A 12,289-nucleotide genomic window follows, 5' to 3' on the forward strand; every position below is an offset into this window, starting at 1 on the left:
CTTTTCTGTTGCGGTTGCCTATCCTGGAAAACTGAGCATTTTGACTGCTCGAGCTGAGTAATCTGCTGGTGTTCAAACACTTTGGGCCTTTGGGTTGATTGTGGATTTTGCTTTAAAACCTCTCCCCCACCCCATGCCACAACCACGACTTGAAACAAAAAAAGAAAGAAAATGCAACAGCCAACTGCATGTACTTTTTTTTTTCACTGTTGTTTGGTAAGCTGCCGCTATACTTTTGTAACCAGAGGCTGTGTTTATTTTCAGCATTGGCAGTTCTGCCTAATGAATCAACTGGTATTGAATTCACAAAGGGGAGATGCTTTTCCCTCTCCATCTGTTTACCAAATGTGCCTGTTCCCTCACCTCCTAGTAGTGGTTTCACTAGAAGGAGCCATTAGCAAGCGGGTGTTCTCATTGAACTCTCAGTCCACTGCCTGCCGGCTTGGTGGTATTTTTCTCTCTTGGACCCATAGGGGTTGTTTGCCGAAGCACCATTGATTGGGAATTTAGAGTACAAAATTTGACTTGGCATTCCTCACATAAGTTTGGTTCTTTTTTTTTTTTTTTAAAGATTTATTTATTTATTTATTTATACAAGCACTGGGTACAGTCAGAAGCGCGGGAGGGTGAGAGAATTCACCAGAGCCAGAGCGGGGAGCAGAGCAGGCAGAAGGACCGAAGTACACTGCTGAGGGGAGCAGCGGGCGGCAGGAGAGGTCTGCGTGCCATGTGGGACCCTCCTGCGGTGGCCGGGGAGCAGCCGGGGATCGAACCGGCGCCGCAGAGGCTGCGGGCAGCTTCGCAACCCAGCGCTCAACCGCTGCGCCAACGGGGAGGCCCATAAGTTTGGTTCTTGAGCCTTGGTTTGGTCCATCTCAATGGGTCATCTGTCTTTGAACATCAGGGTTGCCCTGGGAATGAAGTTACTCAAAAAGAGGACATAAGAGAGCAACTGAATCCTGTTAGGCAAGGACTGAGATGAATAAATATAAGTCACAGAATCATTTTAGCAAATCCTCTTTTAATTCTCATTGGCTGTAGGAAAGAGGTTGTTTTCTTAGCAAACTTAGAGATGTCATTTGTTTTTTTCATTTGTCCCATTCAGTAGAAGGGGTGGAAGCTCCACACTCTTTTTCTGTCAAGCTCTGGAAGAATGAGAATTTTAGGTCAAAAAATTTCAGTGCTTTCTTGTGATTTTGGAACAACTTAGATGGTGAAAGGGTAATATGGTTTGCTTGGTGTTCAGGAGCAGAATACAAAGTGGAAATAGCTATCTCTGCCCTGGTGTTAAGAAACAGGTAGAGAAGTCAGACAGTTTCCTAACTCTACTGAGAGAGAGCTTCACATTGTAGAGGTGCTATTTTGCTTGGGATTTTGGAATTTCCAGGACTTCTTTTAAAAATGGAGGCAACATTGGTTTACGGAACCGTGTGTTTCAAGAATACAGCTTCACAGCTCAACAGCCATGCTCACCACCAAAGGTCGAGTCTCCATACACCAGCAGTCCACTACTTGTTCCATTCACAGCTAAACTTCAGTTATTCTTCAGAGGAACTGATGAGTTTTGGATGTTCTTTTGCCTGAGTCTGTTTAACAGTGATCATGTCCTTTATCAGCACCTAGATCCACTTCTTGACATATTACATAAATGAAAAAAAAATTCTCTTAAATCTGATTGTGTGAATATTCCATGCTACTCTCTCCTGTGTACTGTGCCGTTTCACTCAGCTTACTAAACAGTTTTGGAAGAACTGAGTGTCAGCCAAGAAATCTTTTGAGTACTATTAAATGTTATTACTCTATTCTGACCTAGAAAAGGGACAGTAAACTTTTTTTAAATATAAGGTCACTGACACATTGAAGTTAAGAACTGTTTACCTCTTCTTCCCACCCCTCCCAGGAACAAATTTAGACACTATATTGGCCTGTGTTGCCCTCATTGTATTCCCAAAGGATTTCAAATTATGAATTTGTTTTGGAATTTACGGAAGAGTAAAGATCATGAGAAAAACTGTTCAATCACTATAAAAAACTACTAGGTAACTGAGGAAAGCTGAGAGAGGGACTTTGTTTTGAAATGGCAAGAGAAAGACACTAAGGGAATTGGGGAATCTAGATATATACATGAACGAAATGCCAGGGAGAAAGAACACCTTTTCTTCTACCCTCTTATATTAAGCTCTGGAGACATGTGAATTAAACTGTCAAAAGACAAATTAGCCAGAGGAAAGAAAGTGTTTACATATGCATGGAATGCTCATACAGTGAGGAGTTTCTCTAAGGAGTAGTTAGAATTTGACATTTTTATACCTAACCTAGTAAGGGAAGGGAATTGGGAGGAATAGATTCCTATGAGAAGAATCAGTCGGTTTCTGTAGGAAAATAAATGTCATTGTTTCAAGAGAACCAATATGAAAGTTTGTGTTAGTGTTTGCTTATCATAGAAGTTTGGCTTTTCTGTCTTCAAGGCCATGAAACTCCCTCCATCCTCCCTGGGAGAGGGGACTTAGCCTCATTTCCCAGAAATAGCTGCTTTTTGTCAGCTAAAGGAGGCTCTGAAAACTTTTTTCTGCATCTGTTGGAATCTCAGATGTCTTCAGCCTAAAATAATAGTTACACCAACTATAGGGTTCTAAGTGGGTCCCCACAGGGAAAAGGGTATATTTACATTGGGGAAGGAGACTCAAGGATGAAGAGGACGGAGGCTCAGTAGATTGTGAGAAGTTAATTCAGAATTAAAGTCTTCATTTCTCGATTCCGTGGAAATTTGATTAGGACGTCTAAAGTTTAGCAACTCTTCATGGCAACTTCTTCTACTCCCTGAAAATTGGTTCTGCATGAAAGTCTGTCTACATCTGCCCAACTCAAGTAGAGTTATTCTGGAGCCTATCTGGATCTGCCTACATCAATCCTGAGGTCCTAGGGTCGGTCGTTGCACCCATATTTTATGTTTTAATAATTTTGTTGCAATTCTTTTTGAAATAGCACAATTAAAATTTTTATATTTTTAAGGTTCAAGAAAAAATGTATTATTGATGTTTCAAATATGAAGTAATAATGGTCATCAAGTTTCTGAGTGATTCATCTTGGGATAATTTTGCATGTATTTTTAAAAATTTGATAAAATTTCTATTTGCCTCTTTGCCATGTAACCTGTATCATTTTATATGTACTTTTGTTTTCATTTACATTTTATTACCTTTTCTCCCCAGTCATCAAACACAGACAACCTGTTGGGATCATCCCAAAATGACTGAACTCTTTCAATCCCTTGGTGAGTACAATTTCATTTAAGAGCAATAACCTACTGTAAACAATTGAGAATTATATATATTCCTAAATGGAGACTAATCACCAGCCTCTCTTAGATGACATGTTATATATAAAGGATCATGTCACTGACACAGAAAAGGAGCTGAATTTCTAAGAACAATGGAGTAAACAGGTTTTACCTTTCTTCTGAAAAGAATGAGTGATTTGAAATAGCATGAGCCATGTAATTGGAAGTCATATCTCCTTCATATTAAGTCATCTTAACCTTCAGCTTTGTATGAAAACAAAAATAATATAGCAATCTCCAATTCACTGCTTGAAAGTCACTCTCTTCTTATTTAGTAAAATCTTATTACATTAACTTGCTTAAATTCATTTTGTCTAAGTAGTCATGAAAAACTAAATACATTTTAATATGAAAATGAAAGATAGCACAGGAGATGAAAATTCTGATTGTCACAGATCCTGACCCAAAAGAGTGGGCCCTTTGCCCTCTAGGGAAAGAATTCACCAGAGAGTGCCAGGTCTAGTTAAACCAGGCGAGGCTTTGTTAGAGGCTCCTGCACAAGGGAACCGGTGCTGGAAAAGATAATTACTCTGGCTCTGCACAGGGAGTGAGGAGGCAGTATTTAAAGGGTAGGCCCAAAAGGCTGATAGACAGGGAGCAGTTTGAGGTTTGTTTGAGGTTGAGCTACATCCAGACGTTCCATCTGCACATGTGATCTCCAAGCCTTCTCATCCCAGGGAGTTGTGAGATATCCATTGGTCAGGAGCTAACACTTTTTGTCCAACGTGATGCCTTGTGTCCAGTGTAGTGGGCCAGATTGTTTGGACAGGATGTTGGTTGGGGCTCACAAGTCCATGATGAACTCCACCCATTCTAATAGGACTTTGTGCAACCTTTCTCTTAACAGCGCACAATTGCTTTTACTGAGGCTGTCTTGTGATCCTGTGGCTTTCCAGTTGAAACTGACTTTGAACTGTTTTGCCTACTTTGGGTTGGTCCAGTGGTTTTGAAAGGGTTTTCTCTTTGAGTAGCTACAGTGCTGCTGGGGCCTCTCTCTGAGCTTTCATGGGAAGGGGGAAGGGCAACTGCAAAGGCTGAAGAAGTGAGAGAAAAGACACTGGTTTGTTTAATTTGTAAACTTAGGGGGACACATTTTGATGATTTCCATGTTTACTTTTATTTCTGCTGGTTTCTAATATTGATACTCTCTTTAGGGAACAAAGAAAGAAATTGTACTATCTGTTGTTTCTAAAGATTTGAAGATTGATTTTAGGATGATTTTAAAAGATCCATGAAAGTACAGAAGCAGCAAAAAAAAAAAAATCAAGACATAAATGAGCATAGAAACAGACTAGCTTTATGAGTAGAGAGAGGGACACCCTGGTGGACAGAGAACTAATTTAATTGTCATTGGGGAAAAAGGCCCTGGAGGAAAATTCTTCTTCGCAGTGGAGAGGAACAGTCCCTCAGCCTGGGGTGTGATATGTTTTATTAGGCCATGAAAAGTTTCTTTTTTCTCATTTCCCTCCTTATCCTTCCTTTACATTTTCTTTGTAGCACTGCTTTAGAATGTATCTCACCAGGGTGCTAATGAACATTTAATTATTTTCTTAAATAAATGCTGGGGAATTTAGGAAAAGACTTTTTAATGCAGGTGAACATAATTCTCATTACTTGAAAGAAACAAATCCTTTCTTGCCATTCAATATAAGTTAATACTAAGGTGTGTTCTCTACCATTTCAGCTGACCTGAACAACGTACGTTTCTCCGCCTACCGTACAGCCATCAAAATCCGGAGACTGCAGAAAGCTCTATGTTGTGAGTTACTCTACCAGAGTTAATCACCTTGTTTTCTGGATTGCCTGGTTTGCTGTTTTAAGACAAAGATAAATGAAGGGGGTGATGTGTTTGTGGAGCTAATCTGATTTTCAGTGTACCTCACTCAAGGAGTTGGCTGTTTCTATAAATGCTCTATTATTTGCCCCCATCAGCATGCAGCAGTAAAACAAATAAGCATATGCCATTCTCAGTTGAAGAACAAAATTAACCAAAATACAAGATTAACATAAAGAGCTTTTTCAAAAATGATGCTGCCACCCATTTCAAAGAACTAAAGCAAGGAAGCAAAGTAATAAATCATAGCCTTTTTAGTAGTTGACCCATTCGGAAGTGCAGGTTCCAAATAGACTGATTTAGCACAATCATATAATAAGGCAAACATCCGTCCTTGATCCAAATTTGAACTGGCACCTTAGAAAATTAGATAAAAGAATCTGTTCATTTAAATATGTCTTGAGACGTTAGTATTGGCAACATGAACTTCGCCTGCAGAGAGTATTTTCAGGGTGATATTCTGTGATAGTCCTTATATATACTAAAGGTTTACTTTCCCCACCAAATTACCTAAATATAAGTAAAAAATAAGAATGCTTAGACTAGAGTATGGATTAAGCTGTCTGGATCCCATTTGTGGTTTTGGTGTTAATGATTGTGTTTACTCAGTAAACATGTAAGCCTCCTAGGAGAGTTAATCCAAGAAGAGATATTGGCCTATACTTTTCAGACAGGGTAATTTGAAAAGTTCCTAGTTTTTTTTGTTTGCTTCCTTTTGTTACAATTGTTCTATATGTCTAGGCAGTTCAGCAAAACTTTCAAAGTTACCCTAGAAAAATCATATATTAAGATTAGAAAGCTTCTCTTTTAAAATAAGTAGAAATTAATAATACATTTTAAACTGGTTACATGAGGAGAGCTGAGAAAAAAAGAAGTGTAGAATCATTCAGGGAAAATATAGCCACACAGAGCTTTAAAATAAGAAAAACATATGCTATGTGTGGATGAGAAATCTAAAAGCCTGCAAACACCATCAGACGACATGATAAAAGAGCTGACCTTGACTCACATGACCCAGAGCCCCAAAGATAATTGGCAGGGGCCTGTAGTTATGGCAAATGTTGCAGAATTCCAAGTATAATAAACAAATAAATAGAATAAAGCTACCACACACTGACTAATTGTTTGTATGCTGAGCCAGAAGAGGATTGGAATTAGGGTCACACGAAAGAGATGGTCAGTGAGTCCAGTGAGGCCAGTGTGACAGCACCTTTGAAGGGGGCTCAGCTGCATATCCAGTATCCAGCCGACAGATTTGGAAGGTCTTCTCAGACCCGGTGAGCTATAAAATGAGGACAAATGACTCAGCCACAAAATCTCCATGACAGAAGAGCACTTCGTGTCATTGTGCACAAGCTTTCAATTTCCTGTAATACTTCTGGGTGGATAAACATATCAACATATTGGTGTTCTCTTCTGTTGTTTCTTTTAACCCCTAAAGAAAGAACTCTCTTCTTCAGCTCATTTCTTCAAACTCCAAAGGAAGCGATGTTTATAGGCTAAGTGTCATAGCAGTGCATACTTAGAAGAGTGCTGCGTGTTGTAAATATTCAGGGTGATGTCCTCTGAGCCACCTGTTCTCTATTTTTCCTTCTTCCCCCACTGCTTTCCAGCCTGGGGCCTTTGCACCACTTCTAGGAACTCACCTGTTCATGATTAACCTGCTCCTTCATCTCCCATCTTTTCTGTTTATTTGAAGTGCCCTGACCTTCCTCTGCAATTGTCTGTAACCCTTTGTGCCTCCCAAATACCGTTAAAATTTTACTTCCTTTGGAAATGTTTCCAAGCTAACCCACCTGCCTGCAACGTTGATTCAAGTGCCTGCACTTTATGATGGCCATGATGGCTGCTTCTCACAGAAGCACTGTGCGGGTCCTTTGTGGTGGTGGATCCTGCTAAGGGGATTGCCCCACCCCTGTTGAGAACTGCCCTAGGTCAGGAGTTGCCTCCCCTTTTGTGTTCATCCCCACCCAGCATTATGTCCTAACGTGGAGGGGGCACAGTCTCTGCTGTGTCCTTGTTCATTCATTTATTGGGCCCCAGATTGTGCAGGAGATAAAACAACATAAAGAGGCTTGGTTCCCACATTCAAAGAGCTTAAATTTAGAGAGAACACACTGCACGTAGACACAGCTCACTTGTTTACAGCAGATTCCTGTTGTCCTCGGCATGGAATGGTCTTTGCCTCAGTCCATGTCTCTGTTCACCTCACTCATTCATTCTGGAGGAACTAATTAGTGCTGGCTCTCTTCTGTTGGTCCTGCCAGAAGAGCTTGTCTCAGCAATTTTTGCTCGCGCTCTTCCCAGGCTGGTAAATTCTCTTCCTTTAGATACAGCTGTAACTGGCACCTGTCCTTCATGAGGCTTAGGTAACTCTAGATATTCCACCTCCTAGATTCAGCTATTATGTGGTACTTACCATTATGTTTGCTATTCTGTGTGCTTTCTTGCTTGTTTGCTTGCCCGCGTACTTATTATATTTCTCTCCATGAACTAAGCTTTTATGTGAGAGTCTCTTTTCATCTCTCCTCGGCCCTTCTACAACTTCTCTCAAGAGCTTTCTCCTAGGATATACTGAGTGAATGATTTGACTTTGAAAGTTATGGGAATATATGAGAAGATATGTCTGAGAAGATTTATGGCAGCATTTTTTAATAGTAAACTTTGGCATATTCATAAAAGTGATTTGATACAGCAGCAAAAATAAATGGGCTAATAATCAGCATCCACATGGTGGAATCTTAGAACTAGAGTTGAATGAAAAAAAAAAGATCAGTGGCAGAAGAAATTCTTGGTTTGATTCCATTTATTTATCATTCAAAACCAACAGAACTAAATGTTGTATTATTTAGGGAGACATAAATACTTAAAAAAATCAAGTGAAATATAAAGGTTAGTGATTCTCCCTGTCTTTGTGAGGGGATATAATTAAGGAGGCTTTCCAAGATGTTGGTGTAGGGACAGGAACAGGGCAGTGAGCAGGTTTTCTGATCCAGCAGACAGGGTGAAGGAGGAGTCAGAGTCCTCAGTGGCTTTTGCAGGTCTTTTATTTAGATTTACCAGGCATATGGCAGGCAGGGATGCTGGGGGGCCGGGAGGCTGGCAGTCCTCCCAGCCCCCAGCAAATCCGCACTCTCTCTGGGCTCTCTCTGGGGTTCTCTCTGCTTCTCTTCTTCTCTCGGCTTCCGTTCGTTGTTGGCTTCTGCTGACGTCCCCATGACGCCGCCCTTATAAACTCAGTCTCTCAGCCCAGGTGTACCCACTTCAGGTGCCCGCCATGAGGCATGCATTCAGGACCACAGAGTTCCCTCATCTATCCTGATGGCAGGAGGGCAGAAAAGCCTAATACTTTTACCTTACCCTACAGTTGGTATGCTGTCTCTGCAGTTTCCTGGGTGTAGCGCCAGCAAGCACAGGGCAGGTCCACTGTTCAGGCAGACGGATAGCGTCCCGGAGCTGTTGGTGGATTTGCAGGCTTTAATGCTCTCTCAGGGAACCAGGTATACCAGGCAGAGAGGCTGGAATGCAAGAAGCTGGCATGGGCCAGGAAGGGGGTGCTGGGAGGCAGGCAGGCAACCAAGCCTCCCAGCCCCCCACAAATCTTTACTTTTTCCCTGGGCTCTTTCTGGTATTTTCTTCTGATATCACCACTTCTATAGTCATATGTCCTCTCGTAGCGTCCGTATAGCACTGACCTTGAGGCTCAGGTGTGCACACTTCTGCATGCCTGCACCCATGCTCCAGGTGTCCAACATCAGGCATCTTCTACATCAACATGATGAAGGCTGCAGGTGATAGTCACAGAGGCTAGTGTCATAAAAAGCCTGATTAATTCATTTACCCTAGAGTGGGTGTTGTTATTTTTCTTTAGACCATTGCATTATATGAATTCTTTTGTGTTTTGATTTTAAAACTATATGTCAGGCAGACCACAAATATGTAGTGTACTCTTTTGTATTTCAATTTAATACCTTTATGTGATAGGGAAACAAAGGGGAAGTGATGTCAGAGGAGGGCGAGTTTCCCTTCACCATCAAGAACAAGGCAGTGGTTAGGAAGCACAAGGGCTGAGCCACACGGGGCTTTAGGCACGTGGCCACTGATGAAAGAGTAAGCAGCGGGGAGTGATAAGCGCTAGACTCAAAGGCTTGGCTGGAATTCCGGGAACAACAGGGAATGATTAGATTTCAGTGGTGTAGCTTATGAGCCATTTGTCTAGTATTCACAAATTTCCTTAAAATCAGCTTAGGTCCAGCTCAAAGGTTGTATTTTAAATTATTTCTTTAAATTTTTATTTTCTAAGTTCTCACAAAGTTGTATGTAATGTTTAGATTTTCTTTTTTGGAGTGAGGGTGCTGTAGAGCCATTTTTTGTTTTGTGGGAATTAGGAAATAGGGCAAAATGTGGATGCATGCTTGTAGGGTAAGTAAATGATGTCAGGCTTTTCTGCCTTCCCACCATTAGGATGGATGATGGATCCTTGCGGTCCTGAATGCATGCCTGATGGCGGGCACCTGGAGGAGGGTGTGGGCATAGGTAGATGGGATTCACCTGGGCTGAGACTGGGCTTTTAAGGGTGGTGTCATGGGGACATCAGTGGAAGAGCAGAGAAGCAGAGACCACCAGAGAACACTGGAGAGCCCAGACAGAGTGAAGACTTGCTAGGGGCTGGGGGGTCTGCCAGTCTTCCGGCCCCCCAGCACCCCTGCCTGCCATGTACCTGGTAAATCCCAATAAAAGTCTGAAAAAGCCGCCGAGGCCTCCAGGACTTCTCCAAACCTGCCCTGTGTCCATTCCTGCCACTGCAATGCTTTAGCTAATATCTAAGACAGAAAAGGACCGAGGGAACAGAAGACAAGAAAATAGTTCAGGTGAAAGATGATGGAACTGAGCTGATTGATGGTAGTGGGAAGAGGGGAGATGAGAGTGGATTTGTAAGTAGGAGGGAGAACCCATGGTTGAGGGGATTTGGTAGTTGGTAAATTGCCGAGGACGAAAGGAGCATAGGATAATATCTCATCATTTCCAGACTGATGGTCTAGAGGAGGTCATGGCAACATTCCAAGATTTCAGCATAATTAGAAGGCCAGTCCTTTATTTTGAAGATAATCAGGCGAGGTTCCTGAAAGAGAACAATATAGCTCTAGGAGGGAACAGAGCAGCTGGAAAGTGGATGGAATGGAGTGTTCAGGCAGGAGATCAGGGTAAGGAACATCTGCAGTTGTCCTCAGAGACTAGTAATTGAGCGAGTCCCCAGGCTAGTGACAGGGAAGATATGTGTCTGACACATCTGGGCAAGAGAAGATCAGAAAGGTGCTAAGAAAGAAAGGCCAAGGTCAAACAATCCTCATGCCCAACCTTACGAGAGTCACAAACGTGCTAAGCCAATGTGTTTTGAAGAGCAGGAGAGTGACGACCACCTCCATGTGCTCTCTCCACCTCAGATGTGGGACTAAGGAAAAAGCCTGAAAGTTGCTTAGAAAGTGATTCTTTTGCCACATGACTGAGCTGTCATTTGACTCCCTTTAAAAACAAAAAAAAATCATAATTTCTGGGATTGAAATGTAGCCAGTTCTTTAAAGGTATACCTCAGTGTGACACACTCCAGGGAGAGGCATGCCGACTGAGGCAAAGTGTCAGAGGAAATCACCAAAATTGAAGACATGATATCATGTGGGATGTGGAGAGAGTGACTGTCAAAGCTGCAAAGTATATTCCAAAGGAGATTTTTCTGGAAGAAATGCAAGGACAGCCTGAACCAGGAAACAGTCTTTTTGGAATTTGCTCTATTGTCACTTTATACCGTGTGAGGGGATTACAATAGCCAGCCTGTGTGCTGGCATTAATTAGTATTGGAATTCAGAAAATTTAGACATGTTGGCAGTCTTTGAATATGTTCTTTTGTATCTGTGTGGAATTATACTTCTGTAACTACTGTCATTTGTTAAGCATTTCCCTTTGTCAGACACTATGGAGAATGAATTTGAATTTTGCCCCTGTCCTCTGGAAGTTTATAATTGAAAATAGCGTACAGTGCCAAGAAGTGGGGTAAAAAGAACAATGAAAATTCCAGATGGTTCTTTGTTTTTTTCCCCTAACATAATTGATCTTCTAACTCATATGAAGTTATTTTTATTATCTGAAATTTTAACAATAATGTATTTGACATCTAAAGAATATGGATTGTCCTGTTATTCAGATTTGCATATCTCCGTTCATTAAAACATGTATTCCCTATTGAGTTTAGAAATAGTTTTTAATCTGTAATAATTTAAGTCCCAGAATGTTCTCTTAAAGCATTTTCACCCTTTTTAGTAGAGCTCTCTGTATGCTCCACAGACCTGTTATCTTGGCGGGCAGGGGCTCTGCCTTCTCTTTCCCTGTCCGCCTTCATCCTCTGTAGATGTTCTGCACATGGAGAGTAAGCACATGAAGGCCTGGAGATGTGGGGACTATATTGTGGACCTCATACGTGCTAGAGTATCCTGGGAATCCAGCCAGGTTAAGGCAAGACTGTCAGGGCCCTATATCAAGCCTGATGTGATAGGCAGTGCGGAGCTATTATTTTCTGCAGAATATATTTAACTGAACATCTTCAGTGGACTTTGAAAGTTATGATGTACTGTTGAGAAACTGTTCATGAATGAGTTACTGGGCAGTGATATAAAAGATGAACGGGAGGGTGGTGAGTTGGTTGTTCTCCAGAGCTAGGAAGAGGAGAACAATATATATGGGAAATTCTACAAGTTGAGGTAGATACAGAGGTTTCTATTTTTCCTATATTGCAGAGAAAGAAAACTTCAGATAGGAAAGCTAGCAAAGGAAAGTAGGAAAATTTGATATTCCAAAGAGCAAGAAATGGGATCAGATTGGCAAGTGACCAAGTTCAGATTCAAAAGTATGCAGTGTGGAAAAAGAAAGAGGTTCAAAATGAAAGAATGGCAATGCTAGTTGTTTCCTATAAAGAAATTTAATTTTTTAAATTTTTATTGAAATTAGCTTAAAAAGAGATCTTAAGTTGAGGAATTAAGTAAGCTAAATAATGGAGACTAGAAATGTTTTTGCTTTAGTGCCCTCAAATAAATAATATAATGACTCTTCATAATCCTTTTTCT

At 41.2% G+C, this 12,289-nt stretch overlaps 1 protein-coding gene across 1 annotated transcript in view; it reads left to right on the forward strand.

Annotated features, from left to right (window-relative positions):
- Positions 1–12,289, forward strand: part of UTRN (utrophin) — a 473,527-nt gene that overhangs the window by 399,864 nt on the left and 61,374 nt on the right. Inside the window, exons 60-61 of the mRNA XM_054698162.1 lie at positions 3,213–3,274; positions 5,025–5,099. Of these exons, the coding sequence (XP_054554137.1) occupies positions 3,213–3,274; positions 5,025–5,099 (137 nt within the window). The remainder of the gene's footprint in view (positions 1–3,212; positions 3,275–5,024; positions 5,100–12,289) is intronic.

The sequence above is a fragment of the Talpa occidentalis genome, unplaced genomic scaffold (assembly GCF_014898055.3).
Source record: "Talpa occidentalis isolate TD23 unplaced genomic scaffold, MPIMG_talOcc4v2.1 talOcc4.2, whole genome shotgun sequence".
NCBI lineage: Eukaryota > Metazoa > Chordata > Mammalia > Eulipotyphla > Talpidae > Talpa > Talpa occidentalis.